Source organism: Geotrypetes seraphini, chromosome 1 (assembly GCF_902459505.1).
Source record: "Geotrypetes seraphini chromosome 1, aGeoSer1.1, whole genome shotgun sequence".
NCBI classification, from domain to species: domain Eukaryota; kingdom Metazoa; phylum Chordata; class Amphibia; order Gymnophiona; family Dermophiidae; genus Geotrypetes; species Geotrypetes seraphini.
In genome coordinates, this window is record NC_047084.1 from 507,378,940 (window position 1) to 507,396,737 (window position 17,798).

The 17,798-nt window shown below is 45.0% G+C and overlaps 1 protein-coding gene across 7 annotated transcripts in view; it reads left to right on the plus strand.

Moving 5' to 3' along the window:
• Nucleotides 1-17,798, plus strand: part of ERCC6L2 (ERCC excision repair 6 like 2) — a 257,095-nt gene that overhangs the window by 77,047 nt on the left and 162,250 nt on the right. For all 7 annotated transcript variants that reach the window (XR_004537579.1, XM_033928177.1, XM_033928167.1 and 4 more), the window contains one exon: nucleotides 3,650-3,790. Coding sequence is in view for 6 of the 7 variants with exons in the window: in XM_033928177.1 (XP_033784068.1) it covers nucleotides 3,650-3,790 (141 nt within the window). In the remaining variant the exon portion in view is untranslated. The remainder of the gene's footprint in view (nucleotides 1-3,649; nucleotides 3,791-17,798) is intronic.

Below are 17,798 nucleotides of genomic sequence, written 5' to 3' on the forward strand. Positions count from 1 at the left end.
GCTGAACCTACGGATTCAGAGGGGGAAGTGTATTTGAACTTCTGAGGATCCTCAACATCTGCATTCAGTGCAGTGGAGACAGTGGCTCAGGGTATCTCCCCTCAGCATGCACCCCAGCCAGATGAGAACACAGCTGGACCAAGAAATTCAGTCTGACATAGACCGGGAGAATGAAAAGTCCTGCTCCATGTGACTATTGTCCCAGGATGCAGTTTTCTGGCAGAATCTGGTTCTCTGCATGAGAACAGCGGTGAAGAAGTGGTAGTGGCCCTGGATGAGGGGGAAGACACCAAGGTGTGTGAGCTGTTCAAAGCCTTTGTGCTCTTGGGCATTATTTCTACCTAACTGAGAGAATTGAAGTTAGAAGTTCTTCCAGCAACTTCATCTCAGTGCTCAGTTATGAGCGGTTCAGTTGCTCTGACTGTATTCTTTCCCTTGCATCCGGACATCACAAAGCTACTCATGAAACACTGGGAGTCACCAGAAGAGTCCTTGTGAGTGGCTGACTTTGATCAAGCTTTACCCGATGGCTCCGGATTTCCAGCATCTGTTCAGCTCAAGGTTGATTCACTGGTGGTGCTAGTCACCAAACGAACCACCTTGCCTAGTGAAGGAGATGTGATATTTAAGAATACTCAGGACCATAAAGAGGACATGGCCTTTAAGAGACAATTTTGGCATGATTTTGCTGATGGCGGCTCCTAGGGATTAAGACAGCAGCTGTGGCTTCTTTTGTAGCATGTGCTTGCCACACCCAACTATCTCGAGTTCTGGTCTTGGAGGAAGATAAAAACTCCCAAATTCTCTTTTCTGGGGTGAATTATGTAGCAGATGCTCTGTATGACATTATTGGAGTCATGAACAAGGTGACAGCCTATACAATCTCCGACCAGTAGGTGCTCTGGATCAGACAGTGGGCAGGAGATTCAGCCTCTGAAGCCACTCTGCGCAGACTTCCCTTTCATAGGAAGATGCTATTTGGCAAGGTTCTGGATGGCCTGATAGCCAGCGTTATGGACTGTCACCTTATGGCTTTTTTTTTTTCAGGACAGCAGACCTTGGATGTCTCAAGGTATGAAAAACAATTGCTCTTAAGAGTCTGTTCTTAAGTAGGAGGCCAAATGACACAGAGGTCCTTTCAGGGGTCACAACAGAGGTTCAGCGGGAGGTAGGAGACATCAAGCCTCTGGCTATCATTCCTCCTCAACTTCCAGTAATGCTCAATGATGCCAGGACAAGGACCAAGCCCCTCCCCCCCAGATAGGGGGTAGGCTATCGTCCTTTTGGTCCATTGGGTCCTAGAAGTTGTTCAAGATGGTTACAAAATCAAGTTCTGTGTACCCTTTCCAGATCTTTTTGTAGATTAGCCAGCCAGCCAGCCAGAAAGAGCCCTCAGATTCCAGGCAATAGTGCAAAGACTAATAGATTTTCGTGCAATAGAGCCAGTTCCAGACGAAGAGTTGGGCTCAGGCAGATACTTCATAATGCCAAAGAAAGGCTCAGATGACTGGAGGCCAATTTTGGACCTCAAGTCGGTCAGTGCTTCATTTCTGCATAGAAACCATTTGGTCGGTCATAGTGGCAGTGGCGCTGGGGGAGTTTCTTGCTTCCCTTGATTTTTTTTTCCAGCCCATAGGAGGTGCTTGCAGTTTCATGTGCTGGAGCAGCATTTCCAGTTCTCAGCGCTTCCCTTTGGCCTAATGATGGCAGCTCACTCTTTTACCAAGGTGATAGCGTTTAATTAAATATGAAATAAAACTTGGAAAAACTCTGCAAGTCAGGGTTCCAGGCACACCCATATTTGGATGATTGGCTAATCAGACCCCCATCCAAGGAGGAATATGAACTGGCAGTTTAGAGAGTGGTTAAACTCCTCCAGGGCTTAGGATGGATCATCAACTTAAAGAACAGCCAGATGAATCCAACCCAGCACCTGGAATACCTAGTAGTTTTGTTTAACATGGCCTTGGGACAGGTCTTTAATTCAAAGCCATGCAGACAAAGACTCCGGAAGCAGATTTTGCATCTGCTACAGAGTCCAATTCCCACGGCATGGCATTATCTGCAGGTCCTGCGGTTGATGGCGACAGCCATAGAGGTGGTCCCTTGGGCAAGAGTGCATCAGAGGCCTCTTCAAGACTCTCTTCTCTCCTGATCATCTCCTTAGACTCATTTCAGCAACCGCTTCCCTGATTACCAGAAGGTGTTAACTGCAGCCAGCAGACCTCTCAAGGTGCATGTCTCTCCGAATTCCCTCCTTGGAGATTCTGACAACAGATGTCAGCTTTTATGGTTGAGGAGTGGGGGGGAGGGGTCATGGCAAAAGACACCAAATTAAGGATCGTTGGACACTGGATCAGCAAAATTAGTCCATAAATTGTCAAGAAATCAGAGCCATTTGACTAGCTCTTCAGGCACTGGAGAAGTCCCTGGAAGGCAAGGCAGTTGGAGTCTTCTCAGACAATGCAATAGCAGTGGCCTATCTCATCAGGTAAGGAGCACCAGAAGCATCCTGTTATAACTAGAAGTTCAACTCCTCTTTCAGTGGGCAGAAGCTCGTTTGCATGCCCTCTAGACCACATATGTAGTTGGAATGGAAAATGTGCAGGCCAACTTTCTCAGTCAGCTAATTCATGTTACTTTGTTGGTGCACCCCCCTCTGAAGGTCTCTCTACTTCAGCCCATTACCCCAGTGATGTCACTGAGAGCACATGGCACAGTGTACAATAGTGAAGAAGATCCAGTAGTGCAGATAAGCCAATAGAAAGATGTCAGGCACAGTAGGTCCTCCAGTACTGGCCCTCTTTATTTCTGCTGTGTGCCCCAGTGATGTTACTTAGGGGGGAGGAATACGCCAGTAGTGGTCTGTAGGGTGATGAACAGGATGCTGTAGGACAGGAAAGCCAATGGAAAAAATAAAAGCTGATATGGAAGGGTATTTTTACTAAATTTAGCCCTAGATTTGTACCTGGATAATTTTTGTATTTCCTCCATTCTCTCTCAATAGTCACACCTCCTTCATGAACCCAGCCTTTATGTGGTGGGCCTGGCAAGTAGTTTTGTGAAGTAGAAAGGAAAAGTGGTTTAGAGGGTAGACAATGGTCAGAGAACCGGGGAAAACTGTGGTTGAAATCCCATGCCCCCCTGTTTATTTAATTGCTGTAAACCGAGTCGAGCCTTCTCAGAATAATAAGTTAAGCTTTAGTTTAGTTTAACTTGGATAAGTTTCTTATTTAATGATGTCTTTAGCCAGAAACTTAAGTTTGTCATGACCTGTCATCCTTCTACCCTGTGAAGCAGTTTATCATATCTTTCCTCAGGTACTTAATAAATCATTGGTTTTCTGGGGCAGACACTTATTGTACCTGAATCTGTAAGACTTCTTGAACATTATTTGGAAAGGCAAGCTAAGACAAGTTAATACTGTTAGCTCCAAAAAGAAGGAATTGATTACTATGAATGCTGTAACATCCCTGCTCCTACAAAACCAAGGATCAGTCGCCAGGCTTGGCAAATAGGCCTAGATTTCCTGAGTGGCAGTAAGGAGCCTTCAGGGCCCTTCCTGATAGTATTTTTTCAATATAAATATTTTTCTTTCTTTCTGTTATTCTTTGTATAACTGTTTTGTTGTTTTTGTTTGTTTTTTCAGATCGTGTATTGTTCCCTGACAGACTTCCAGATGGCAGTATATCAAACAGTGTTGAATACAGAAGATATGAGTTTGATTCTTCATGCAAGGGAGCCATGTTCCTGTAATAACGGCCGCAAAAGAAAGAACTGCTGCTATAAAGTAGGAATTTTTACAAAGAAACTTAATTACATTTTTTCATTCTGTTCATCCTTATTGTATAAAGTATATGTGTATATTGTACATGTAGCAAAAACAGACATTGTCATGTGATGCAGGGTTAATAATCCTCACTGCTGTAAATTCTCTGGGGCAAGTCACTTTTTTAACTGTAGTTTAGTTGAAAAAAAGAGACTGTAGCAGTGACCATAGGATCATTGGGATAATGGGCAAGAGAGAAATTTAGCACCCCATAGAGTTTTGGGGGGGAATGTACAAACTTCAGTGCTGTAGAGAATAGCACCGGAAACATTGGTTGGAACATTGATTTTAATTTAGCGACCAATGCTCAACACTAACAGTATGCAAATTATATGCAAACTATTAGTGTTGAACATTGGTCATTAAAGGGGTCAGAAGATCCTGGCAAGAACTTCCAAACTCCCCATCCAGACTAACATCCAAACTTCCAAACTCCCCATCCAGACACCTTTAACATGCCCCTCTTTTCTATTCCCTTTGCATCTCGCTACTCTACTGCTTACCCATTCCCAATCTAAACCAATGCTATAATCTCTCTGTCCTCATGTACTCCCTATTCCCCTATACTTGTATCAAAACCTGTTCCCACGGTATCCACATTGTACTTCTTCATTACTGTATACCGTCTTGAACTGAAAAGGTATGACGGGATATAAATAAAGCTGTTATTATTATTTCTCCTAATTGTGGAATATGCATATTTTGACTTCTTGGGGTTCCCAGTTTATATTTTTGTTTTTAACTTTATTTATATCAACTCGGAACAAATTACATCCAAAGTGAAAAGATAAAGCAATAGAGTAACACGAACCACTGTATAACATACAGGCCAACTTCATATACAGTACAATTATCTGCTACAAAGTCAACAGTTTTAGAGAAGGGAAGAGAACCTCATTTCCCAGTTCCAAGTTCCTTTTTTTTTAATTGGGGGGGTCTTCAAAAATAAAATTTGAAGGTCCCCCCTCCTCTAAAACACCTTTCCCTGCATTTTTTTGTCCATCAGGGAAGTCTCCACGGGCCATTTTTGCTGTGATTTTTGTTGGTGGCGTCCATCTTGGATTTTAAACAATCTTTTTTATCTAAGCCTGCATCTGCCTCAGAACTCCTCAATTTTACTTAAAAATCAACAGGGATGGACCTCCATACTGTTTCTCCCCTTTCCTCCCTACCTCTGATGCTGCTTTCTAGCTCCCGGCTCCCTCACCTACCTCTTCTCCGTATCTGCCACTGTAATTGAATCTTTGGGCAGCCAGCAGCAGCAACAAGGTAAGCTTGCTGTCACCGGCCTGCTCCTGAAGCCATCTCTCTGTGAGTCCCATCTACGCAGGAACAGGAAGTCAGTGCAGAGAGGTGGCTTCCGAGGCATGCCGGCGGCTACTGGCTGCTGCTACTGGCTGCCCAAAGATTCAGTTACAGCAGTTGACCCAGGGAAGAGGTAGGTAGGGAAGTTGGGAGAGCTAGCTAAATCCAGACAGACTCCCCCATTTTTGAAAAACCATCCGGGCACCTGGACAGTCCTCGAAAAAGAGGACATCTCTGTGTTTTGTGGAATGTCTGGTAACCCTACTCATAATAGCGGATAGCGTAGCATAGCTGGCTTTAAGAAAGGTTTGGACAAGTTCCTGGAGGAAAAGTCCATAGTCTGTTATTGTGAAAGACAAGCTTGCGCTGTATCGGTAGCGTGGAATGTTGCTACTCCTTGGGTTTTGGCCAGGTACTAATGACCTGGATTGGCCACCATGAGAACGAGCTACTGGGCTTGAGGGACCATTGGTCTGACCCATTAAAACTATTCTTATGTTCTTATGTCCCATCCCCTTTATCTTGATTTTCTCTGTACCTTTTCTAATTCAGCTATTTTTTTTTTTTGAGATGCGGTGACCAGAATTGCACACAATATTTGAGGTGTGATCACACCACGGAGTGGATAATGCAACATTCTAATAAATCAAAAAAAATCGGTCGTTCTTTCAAATCTCTAAATTATAGGACATGCTCATCATATATGAAAGAACATCCATACTCAGACAATGAAGCACATGATTCCGTCAGAACAAAACCTTTTGATTCACCGGCTAACGCTCATTTTGGGGCCTCAAATATTTCAGGGTATATTTGACCTGGGTATATTTGTCCTGCTGATTCCAAAAATGGCACCAGTTTTCTCCTATCAGCTCTAGTTTTTGAGATACAGAATATGTGCCATATACCACTCTTCACTCTGCTTGCCCATTAAAAAAATCAGGATATTTTAATGTAGTGTTTAAATGAATATCTTTTAAGCATAAAGGAAACATATTAAAAGAAAAGTGTACAACATGAAAATCTACTTATTTCATACCAAAAGCACAAATTTATAATACAAACTTTTGGCACACAAGAAGCTCCTTTTCTAAGTCTAAAAATTAGCCCTTTGTCTAGATATAATTTATTTGCCAAATGCAGATTACTGTTGTTCCACTGATCCTAGATAAAAAGTATAAAAAGGAACCTTGGATCTGTGTTGCTAAACTGACAGATTATCTCTTCCAAAAATGGTGGTCCCGGTTTATATTCGGGCTAGTGGATGTTATGGATGGGCCATTTGAGATGAAGTGAGATACATCACCTCAGAAGACCCAAGGCCCTAAGTCTTCAACCCTCTTAACTCCTGATGGCCTGTAGCCTCTGGTCCCTTACCTCCCACCTCCCTCCCTGACCCCACCAAAAATACCCTGGGAGCTGAAGTGGAGCAACCCTGATACTACCCATGCCCAAACCCACCAATCTTCCAAGCATACCTCAGAGTCATGAAGTAGAAGTAAATTTCCACTTGCTTCTTCCTCTGTGACACCATCTTTGGATTAGTCTACCAAATAAGCAAGTCATTACGTTATTTGGCTGACAAATCAGCATGCGGAGCCAGGTATCACCAATTTCTAAGATGGCAGTGCAGAGGCAGGAGCCAGTAGGCGCCACTCCTGACTTTGAAGGAACAATGAGGGGGAGGAGTTGGTGGGAGTTCTGAGGGAAAAAAAATCAGAAAAAGTTCTGTTTACCAACCCCCCCCAACAGCAGCGCGAACACTATGCAGTAAAGTGGGGTGGTTCCCCCCCACGCCCCCTGTCGGAGCTCTTTTAAAATAAATTTTCCCGTGGCGCGCTTGTTTCTTGCACCAAATTGTCAGCGCTCGATTGTTGGCACGCTGGTGTCTCGCGCGCGATTGACTATGAACCGGGTTAAGTGACTGGCCCAGAATCACAAGGAGCTTCAGTGGGAATTGAACCCAGTTCCCCAGGTTCTAAGACACTACACTAATCACTAGCTTCTCCTCCACTCCACTGTACAACCTCATTACAACCGCTCTGCCCTAAATGTACATTTCCCCCTCCCCATTCGCAGTTTCGACACTCGTGATTTCACATATTTGTGATTTTTTGGGGGTGAGGGGGAAAAACAAGCACCCATAGTTTAGCACGTTCCCGCCTCTCTCCAGCCTTCCTCTTGGCATCCCGGCCTTACCTGGTGGTCTAGCGGGCTTTCGGGGCAGGAGCGATCTTCCTACGCTCCTGCCCCTGTAGATCGCCAATAGGAAATGGCTGCCGTGAGCTCCCATCGTAGTCTCAAGAGACTATGGGAACTCACGGCAGTCATTTCCTATTGGTGATCTGCATGGGGCAGGAGCATAGGAAGATCGCTCCTGCCCCGAAAGCCTGCTGGACCACCAGGTAAGGCCAAGATGCCAGGGGGAAGGCGGGAGGGAGGCAGAAGTGGGTCAGAGCTGGCCGAGAAGATATTCGCGGTTTTTCTCAATTCGAGGTCCAGCTCTGCCCCTATTCCCTATGAATACCGAGGGAGAAGTGTAGTCCTTCTACAGATCCAACTGTATGTTGGGAAGAAGAAATCTTTTATGTGTTTTCTCTATTTTTACGTTTAAAAAAAAAACAGTTTTCCATCCTTCCTGTCTTTGATAAGTTTAGAAGTGGTGGAAGAAGCAAAATTTGACATTATTATTGCTACTGCTATTAAATAATTATTTCTAAAACGCAACCAGACGTTGACAGTGCTGTACAGTGTCACAAAGGAGACGGTTCCTGCTTGAGTGAGCTTACAATCTAAACAATCAAGACGGACACACAAAACCATATCAAGCCTTGAAGTGCATAAGCTGCTACCTAAGTTTGGCAGGGATTTCCACGGGCTTATGTTCTATGTCCTAAAAGCAGCAAGGGGATTTGATTTATATATTAATAAAGCTGTGTCTAGTTAGAGTAGGAAAAAGAAACAGAGAAATAAATTCAGCTCACATTTTCAGAAAATGAAAAAAAAAAAAGTAGCATTGAGAAAGTGTACTGATTTATCTACTCTCTATTTATTATTTGTCTTCTGCAATGCCGCTGCCTTGGGTGAGATACAGGCTTTGCTGTTTTTGGCATGTGTACATGTATAAAAGCAGTCAGCCCTGAGCTAAGAAACCCACGATTATCTGATGTCATTATTGCTGTTAGGAAAGCCAGCAAAAAGAGCTTCAAGTCATTTGAGTTATTTCTGACATTTGTAAAATATAACAGTATTACTCATTGGAATGATTGGTTGCAATGCAAGGGAAGGTTGTATGTTCGGCAGACAGCTGTAATTAACTTGAATTCAAATGACTTGTGACTTTTATGGTTTATTTTTTTGTGTATATATTTGTGTGCAATATATGTTCTGTTATGAATCACTTATTTACTTTTTCATGGCATTGTGGATTCCCGAAATATTAAGTAAAGCACTCACTCTCTTTCCTTTTCTCTCTCTGTTTATATAAAAGTTAATAAATGATTCATACTAAGCAGAAATAGTGTAGCCAGATTTAAGCCAGGGTTAGAACTTGGATGTAAACTAAACTAAACTAAACTAAACCTTACTCATCCCTGCTAAGGATCTCCAGATTCATCTCAACTGTCTTGTCCTTGCATATTTACCAAGATTCCCCAGATTCTATTCAACTGTTTTAGTCCTGCCCAATCGCCCTGCTCTCCCCCACTCCAAACCTCCGCTTTTTCTTACCTCCCCCCCTAAAGATCCTCAAAACCCCCACCATGAAGCCTCACCTATGGATCCTTTTTCTCCTCATCTGCTCATCCTCCAATATCTCCTTCTGCCTGCACCCACCCCCCCCCCCCCAACTTACTGAACTCCATCGCTGTCAGCCCTATCTACCCTGGTACTAAAATCCCCACACTTTTGCGCACCAGAAGTAACCCCTCCAAAAACCCCCCCCCCCGAAGTATCAATCGCGCCTCCTTAAAGCCCATACCCCCTGCCAACCTTCCCAACCATACGTCAGACTCTCTCACCCCAGTCCCATCTCTATACTGTAACGCCAGATCCGCATGCAACAAAACCCAAATTCTGAAGGATCTTCTTGAAGATCTCAACCCCGGTTTCTTATTCATCACTGAAACTTGGATCGCAAAAGATGATATATTCTCTCAAAACGAACTCTGTCCTCACGGATACCAAGGCCTCTTCTCCCCTAGAATTAACCGAAAAGGAGGTGGCCTGGCTCTCCTCCATAAATCATTCTTCGACGTCCAGCTCCTTGAAAAGGGTTGCCATGCTTCCCTAGAATACATGCTTGCCTCTGTCAATGACGAGCTCCACCCGCACCCACTAGGCATCCTGCTTTTATACCGCCCACCTTCATCCCCCTGGAACAAATCCTCTGACCTCGTCCTCGAATCCATTACAAACGCCTTCCTCAAATTCCAAAGATTACTAATCATTGGGGACATTAATCTTCACATAAATGATACCACCAACAAGGATGCTATTGATCTCAACAACTTCCTCACCTCTTTAGGCTTCCCCCCCCTGGCTCCCTCCCCAACCCATGAAAAGGGGCATGCGTTAGACATCATCAGCTTCATTGACCTCACCGAACACAAAACTTTAATCAGCGACACTCGCTGGGACCCCGTCCCTTGGTCCGACCACTTCCTAGGGGCTTTCTGCCTCCCCATTTTCATGTCCCACCTCGAACCCCCTTCCCGTTCCCCCAATACTATCACCTTCCGAAAGAAAATTGCGAGCGACCTGTTCTGGGCCAAACTTCTCAACCTACTCACCACTACCCCCAACCCTTCAAGCCCTGAATCCAACTGGCACAATTGGATCACCCTCTCTGAGACCACCTACCACTCCCTCGCTCCCCTATCCACAAAAACTGTCTCCTACTCCCGCAAGGCCCCCTGGTACCTTCCCTACCACAGACAACTAAAGCAGCAATGTCGATCACTGGAACGAAAATGGAAAAAATCCAATTCCCCCACGGACAGACAATCCTGGAGGGCCTCCATTAGGTTCTATAACACCGAATTAAAAAAATCAAGGAAGAACTACTACGGCAACAAAATCTCATGCTCCAACAACCAAAGCAACACTCTGTTCAACATCTGACGTTCCATATCCTCCAAACACGATTCCTCCCCACTCCCCTCTTCTCCATCCGCGAACGATCTAGCAAAATTTTTCAATGAGAAAGTGTCTACCTTACGAAGCTCCTTCCCCCCTAAACCCGATTACAACTCTCTGATGCCCACTACCTCCAACCCCAATTTAACCGAGGTGAACCATATCCCAGCCGACAGATCCTGGACCGCCTTCGAGCCTGTTTCCGACTCTCAGGTCTCTAAGCTCTGCCTCAAGTTAAAAGCCTGCAACTGCTCCTTGGATCCTTTCCCCTCCTACCTATATGAGAACATTCCAGCACAGGCCATCTCATCTCTCACCAAAATCTTAAACTCCGCCCTGCTCTCAGGCCTGTTTTCTACAGAAATGGGACACATTTCCCTGTCCCCACTTCTGAAAAAAGCTGATCTCGACCCCTCCATCCCTTCCAGCTATCGCCCAATAGCTAATATCCCTCTCCTGACCAAAATGCTGGAATCCATCATAGCCACCCAACTCTCATCCTATCTCGAGAGATTCTCCATTCTCCTACCCTACCAACATGGATTTAGACCCAACTACAGCACTGAATCCCTTCTAGCCTCTTTAATCTCAAAGGTCCAACAACTTCACTCCTGCAACAAATTTGCTGTCCTTCTCCAATTTGACCTCTCCGCAGCTTTCGACATTGTCCACCATGACATACTAATCCTCCAACTTTCTGAAATTGGCATAAATTCCACGGTCTTAGATTGGTTCTCAAAATTCTTACGGTCCCGTTCCTACCTCGTTAACATGAAGGGTTCCTCATCCTCCCCTTGGAAACCGATCTGCGGAGTCCCGCAGGGTTCACCTCTATCCCCGATTCTTTTCAATGTCTATATGTCCTCCCTGAAACTCCTCCAACTTTCCACCTCGGAGACACTTTACACCTACGCCGACGACATCCTCGTCCTTATTGAGACCGACTCTAACCTCACCAACCTCTCGGTTAACATCTCATCCTGTATAACAAGTCTACAATCCTGGGCCCTCACTGTTCAAATGAAACTAAATGAGGCCAAAACAAAACTACTTTGGCTCGGCCCGAAACTGGATCAGCTACCCTCCCACATCCCACTTTCCTCTGGCACCAATCTGCAGCTTGAGCACTCTAGCAAAGTTCTGGGAATCATCATTGACTCTACACTGTCCTTTAACGACCACATCAACTCCCTAGTAAAAAAATGCTTTTTCAATCTCCATATGCTAACAAAAGTTAGATCCTGCTTCCACCAACAACATTTCGCCGTCCTTGTCCAATCCATCATTCTATCCCGACTCGATTACTGTAACTCCATCTTTCTAAGCCTAACAAAGAAACATCTTCTCAGACTTCAGCGGATTCAGAACACCGCAGCTAAACTAATCTTCGCAAAAGGCAAATTTGACCACGTCTCCCCGCTTACGCATGTAAGACATGGAGATCCACGTTTGAATCCCTGTACAACAATAATGTATCCATGTGCTATGTAAGTGGCACCTTTTTGTTTTTCATATTATTTTTGTTAAAAAAAAAAAAAGAACAAGGATATCTTGCTCAAAGTTAAAATGATTTTGTATAGCACTTCTCTGAAACTTTTCACTGTGCATCTTAGTGGATTTGTTCACAGAACTTGCATTGCACGATTAATTTTTTCGTAGGTGTCATCAGTATGGATACGCTGCATGTTCACAATTTTAACACAGTGTGTACCTGCCAAGTTAGTACACTTGAATTTCTGAAATATTTAATAATAGTGTAATAGTTTGTTATTGGGCTAAATACATTTGACTAGCTTCTGGGATCTAATGCTCTCTTCCTCATTTCAGAACAGAATAAGCAAAGCGACATTAGAAAATACAGTATAAGTGAATCATAAAATAAATTCCAGGAATAGTCCAGAACAAAAAGAGAAAAGTTACAGAAAATAAATACTGTAATAAAAACAAAATAACCAGCCATAATCAACCCACTTCAGTGTAACATTCTAAGAGTCAGATCATCAGGGGGAACAAAAATGTTTTCAGCTTCCTTCTAAACAACATAAAATTCATCTTTAATCTCCAAATCTAAGGGAAGGTTGTTCCGGAACTTGGGCCCAATAACCTGGAACACTATCTTACTTTTTTATTTTTTAACATAAAAGAATGGGGTTTAGAATGTTGAATGAACTAAAAATGGTAATATCTGATAAACAATAGGAGCAAGTATGGTTGGCTGTACATAAAGCTTTGAAATCTTCAGCTTCCACTCAGTCTGTATATTTCATTTTGACATAAAGCAGTATGGACACCCTACAAATTGAGCAAAATAAGATCCAATGAATCAAATAAGTGTTGGTCTTGTAATAAGGAGACAGGAACTTTGTCACATTCACTTTTCCAATGTGATTTATTACACCTCTATTGGCAAAAAAGGTTTGGGATGCTATGGGCTCCTTTTACAAAGGTGCGTTAGGGCCTTAATGCGTGGAATAGCGTGCGCTAAAATGCCATGCGTGCTAGCCGCTACCGCCTCCTCTTGAGCAGGTGGTAGTTTTTTGGCTAGCGCACGCTAATCCGGCATGTGCGCTAAAAACGCTAGTGCACCTTCGTAAAGGAGCCCTGTATGTTCATTGATTAAGAAGAGCCGTTGACCATAAATATCATTGTGTTGGGTCGACTTTGCGTGAATACTTCAATCACAGATGAAAAGGCCAAATTTGACGGATTTTGCTTAAGTTAGCAATTAAAATAATTCTTGCTCACTGGAAAGACTTTTCAAGAGTTGAATACATGGAATGGTAGAATTTAGTAAGTCTAACTGCTAAGTACGAGAGAGTGTATGCGGAAAGAAAGGGATGTTTGCATAGTTTTAAAAAAAGTTTGGAATCCCCTCACAAAATATAGTGACATATCACATTTAAAATGAATATATATATATATATTTTTTTGTAATGTACATCTATGCTGTTAGTTTTCTTATGTTTAGGTATGTTTACCCCCTCTTACTAAGGTGCGCTATGCTTTTTAGCATGCGGTAAATATTTGCGCATGCTAAATGCTAACACGTGCATGTTATCCTATGGACGTGTTAGCGGTTGATTTAGCGCACATTGATTTAGCGCACACTAAAACACTTAGCGCATCTTAGTAAAAGAGGGCCTTAGTCTTAGGCCTTCTTTTAAGAAACTGCGATAGCAATTTCTAAAGCGGGGAGCCGTGCTGAATGGCCCACGCTGCTCCTGACGCTCATAGGAACTCAGTGAGCGTCGGGAGCAGTGCGGGCCATTCAGTGCGGCTTCCTGCACTAGAAATTGCTATCGCAGTTTCATAAAAGAGGGGGGTTAATGTTAACATTATTTGTATATTGATTGTTGTAATTAATCTGTTTTGCCAATCATTTCTGTGAACTGTTTGAGTCATGACTTGTTTATATTTGAAATTATTAATAAAATATATTGAACTTGGAAAAAAAATAGAATGTATTAGAAATTGTTTGCTCTAACAAATTTTATTAAAATCTCTCTTTTTTTGTTGTTTCTGGTAAATTTAGTCATGTTTTACTAGAGATGGCCACATATGATCATAGAATGTCATATTCTCTGTTAATATCTAATTCAACAAACAGCTTGTAGACTATAGATAGACAAGTTATTGGTTTGTAATTTTTTTGACCATTACTTGGATCTCTCTTTGGAAGAAGTGGTGTTCTTTCTGGTCCTAGTCATTGTGATGTTAATTCTGCCTGCCTGGAAAACTGATAATGCCTGTAAAGTACCTCCAACATCTGTTGTCTTCTTTCTTTACGCCAACATGGTTATCTGCCTAGATGAAAAAGCTGTAATCATCTTATATATATACAGTGGTGCCTCACACAACGAACTTAATTCGTTCCAGGAGCAAGTTTGTTATGCGAAAAGTTCGTTATGTGAAACGCGTTTTCCCATAACAATACATGTTAAAAAAAATAATTCGTTCTGTAGCATAAAATATGCTAAGATGACATAAAAAAAGATAAATTTTTGGTTATTATTTTTATTTAGATACATCTAAAAACATAATTGTTTTTTAAAACAACACACATTTTTTAAATTTAAAGACAGACTAAGTAGAGCCTAATTTTACAGTGAGAGAGGGCAGAGTCTCAGCGGCAAAAACTGGGACTTAACTGTTCATTTTTTTTTTTTTTTCTACCGTGTTTCCCCGATGATAAGGCAGGGCCATCAAATAAGACAGCCCCCCCTTTTTAGAAAAAAATGTAAAATAAGGCACCCCCCCGCAAATAAGCCACCCACCGATACCTGCGCTTACCCGAATCGGGTGGTACGGTGGGTGACTCCGTGTGGTCCCTGGCACCCCCGACACGATCGGGGCAAGAGGGAGCTCAAGCCCTCTTGCCCCCCCGACTCCCCGACACGATCGGGGCAAAAGGGTGCTCAAGCCCTCTTGCCCCCCCGACTCCCCGACACGATCGGGGCAAAAGGGAGCCCAAGCCCTCTTGCCCCGCCGATTCCCCAATTCCCCGACAATATCGGGCCAGGAGGGAGCCCAAGTCCTCCTGGCCACGGCGACCCCCTAACCCCACCCTGCACTACATTACGGGCAGGAGGGATCCCAGGCCCTCCTGCCCTCGACGCAAACCCCCCCTCCCCCCACCGCCCGCCCCCCCCAAGAACCTCCGACCGCCCCCCCAGCCGACCCGCGACCCCCCTGGCCGACCCCCACGACACCCCCAACCCCCTTCCACGTACCTTGCTGTAGTTGGCCGGACAGACGGGAGCCAAACCCGCCTGTCCGGCAGGCAGCCAACGACGGAATGAGGCCGGATTGGCCCATCCGTCCCAAAGCTCCGCCTACTGGTGGGGCCTAAGGCGCCTGGGCCAATCAGAATAGGCCCGGGAGCCTTAGGTCCCTCCTGGGGGCAGGGCCTGAGGCACATGGTCGGGTTGGGCCCATGTGCCTCAGGCCCCGCCCCCAGGAGGGACCTAAGGCTCCCGGGCCTATTCTGATTGGCCCAGGCGCCTTAGGCCCCACCAGTAGGCGGAGCTTTGGGACGGATGGGCCAATCCGGCCTCATTCCGTCGTTGGCTGCCTGCCGGACAGGCGGGTTTGGCTCCCGTCTGTCCGGCCAACTACAGCAAGGTACGGGGAAGGGGGTTGGGGGTGTCGTGGGGGTCGGCCAGGGGGGTCGCGGGTAGGCTGGGGGGGCGGTCGGAGGTTCTTGGGGGGGGCGGTCGTTGGAGGGAGGGGGGGTTTGCGTCGAGGGCAGGAGGGCCTGGGATCCCTCCTGCCCGTAATGTATTGCAGGGTGGGGTTAGGGGGTCGCCGTGGCCAGGAGGACTTGGGCTCCCTCCTGGCCCGATATTGTCGGGGAGTTGGGGAATCGGCGGGGCAAGAGGGCTTGGGCTCCTTTTTGCCCCGATCGTGTCGGGGAGTCGGGGGGGCAAGAGGGAGCCAGGCGGAGAGAGGGCAGTTAAGCGCAGTGCCTGCGCGGAAGGATGCAGCTCGGGCGACTTCGTTGTGTGAAACGAAGTTCGTTGTACGAATCAAGACATAAAGTTCGTTGTGCGCAGCGTGCGCTGTGCGAGGCGTCCGTTGTGTGAGGCACCACTGTATATATATATATATATATATATATATATATATATATATATATATATATATATATATCTTTACTAATACTGTATGGCAGGGGTGCCCAACACGTCGATCGCGATCGACCAGTAGCTCAGGAAGGCAACGCGAGTCGATCACGGAGCCTATCCCGGGCTCCGTGATAGACTCGTGTTGCCGTCCTGATCTACCGGGCCGATCAACCTTCCTCTCCAGTGTTCTCTCTAGGGCCTTTTAGCTGGGCGGTCCGCCCAGCTGTCATCTGCTGCTGCCGCCGCTGCTGAACATTAAAAAAACCCAAAAAAACCTGGCTTGGAGATTTCAGCCCGTAGCGAACTTATGCTCCGTGGCTCTAACGTGTGCGTGCCGGCTTCCCTTCTCTTCCCTCCGAAACCGGAAGTTATGTCCGGGGGTGGGGGGGAGAGAAGGGAAGCCGGCACGTACATGTTGAGAGCCCTGATGCAAGCGTTCGCTATGGGCTAAGGCGGGAGACAGGTTAGTGAAGCATTTGCTCTTCTTGCTGCCGGGTCCTGCCTACTTTCTGTTTCCGCGAAGGCAGGACCCGGCAGCATTTCCCCCAGTAGGTTGATCACGATCTTGGGCTGATCAGCCTTCCTCTTCCCGACGGCAGAATTGACGTCGGGGAGAGGAATGCTGGTTGGCCGAAGCAGGGGCCTGTTATTGGTGACGTTTGGGTCCTGGTCCCCGATGGCAATGGCAGTGGAAGTGGCTTGGGGGAGGGCAGGGAGAAAGAAAGAAAAAGGGCAGGCAGGGAGACAGAAGGAAAGAAGAGAAACAGAAATAAAAGAAAGGGAGGCAGAGAGAAAGAAAGGGCAGAGAGAGAGGAAGGAAAAGTTGTGGGAGGGAATGAGGTGTGGAGGAGAGGAAGCATACAGGCTAAAAGAAGGGAAGAAAGATTGGATGCACAGTCAGAAGAAAAAGTGCAACCAGAGACTCATGAAATCACCAGACAAGGTAGGAAAAATGATTTTATTTTAAATTTAGTGATCAAAATGTGTCTGAATTTATATCAGCTGTCTATATTTTACACTAAGGTCCCCTTTTACTAAACCGTGAAACGGACAAGATCCATTTCTAGGTCCCGAAATCACATTCTGTCATCTGGAGGCAATTCCCCTTAGAAAGAAATATAGATAGCCAGTTTTCTAAAGAGATTTTTGCCTGATTTATTATGAGTCTGCAAAACATTTATATATCTGTTACATGGGTCAGTGGTAACTATCACAACAAAAGGGGAATGGACAAGAGAGGGGAGGGGGTGCGTGAGCAGGATATGTACTTCATTGTTTAAATCTTAAAGGTGTTAAGAGCTGTGGGGGGTTGAGCCTTCCTGTCTCAGACAACTAACCTAGTTAACATAAATTAAATGACCTCTTCCCAAACCATTAGGAGAGCAAACACCCAACATTCTACATTTGATTACTTCCAGCATGGACAGAGACAGAAAACCCAAAATGTGTCCCCCCATAGACAGAGACAGAAAATCTATCCTTTCATTACAATCCCCTCTTACGTCATGAAAATGACGTCATAAATGCACAGCATGAGCGTGGAGGGAGAGATATTCTAGATATGTCTCTTGAGGAGGGGTTTTAGGGGCTGCAATGAGTCAAACAGCACAGGAACAGTCTAAAAATTACATAAGCAACAAGAGTGCAGATAATAATAAAGATTATAACAATAAGAAGGTCTAAGTTCAACATTCTTATTGATAGTAATAAGGGACTCAAACCTAGCCTTAACCTGGTCTCGGGCCTTGAATTCATCTGGGACCCCTATCTCATCTATGTATAGCTAAAGTGCACTGGCCTATCTACTGGCTGAGTAGTTTAACACGGAGCCGGAGGTCTCCACAGAGCCAGTAAATATCACCTAAAGAAAAATCTAATGCTGCAACAGTGAAGCATACCTATAA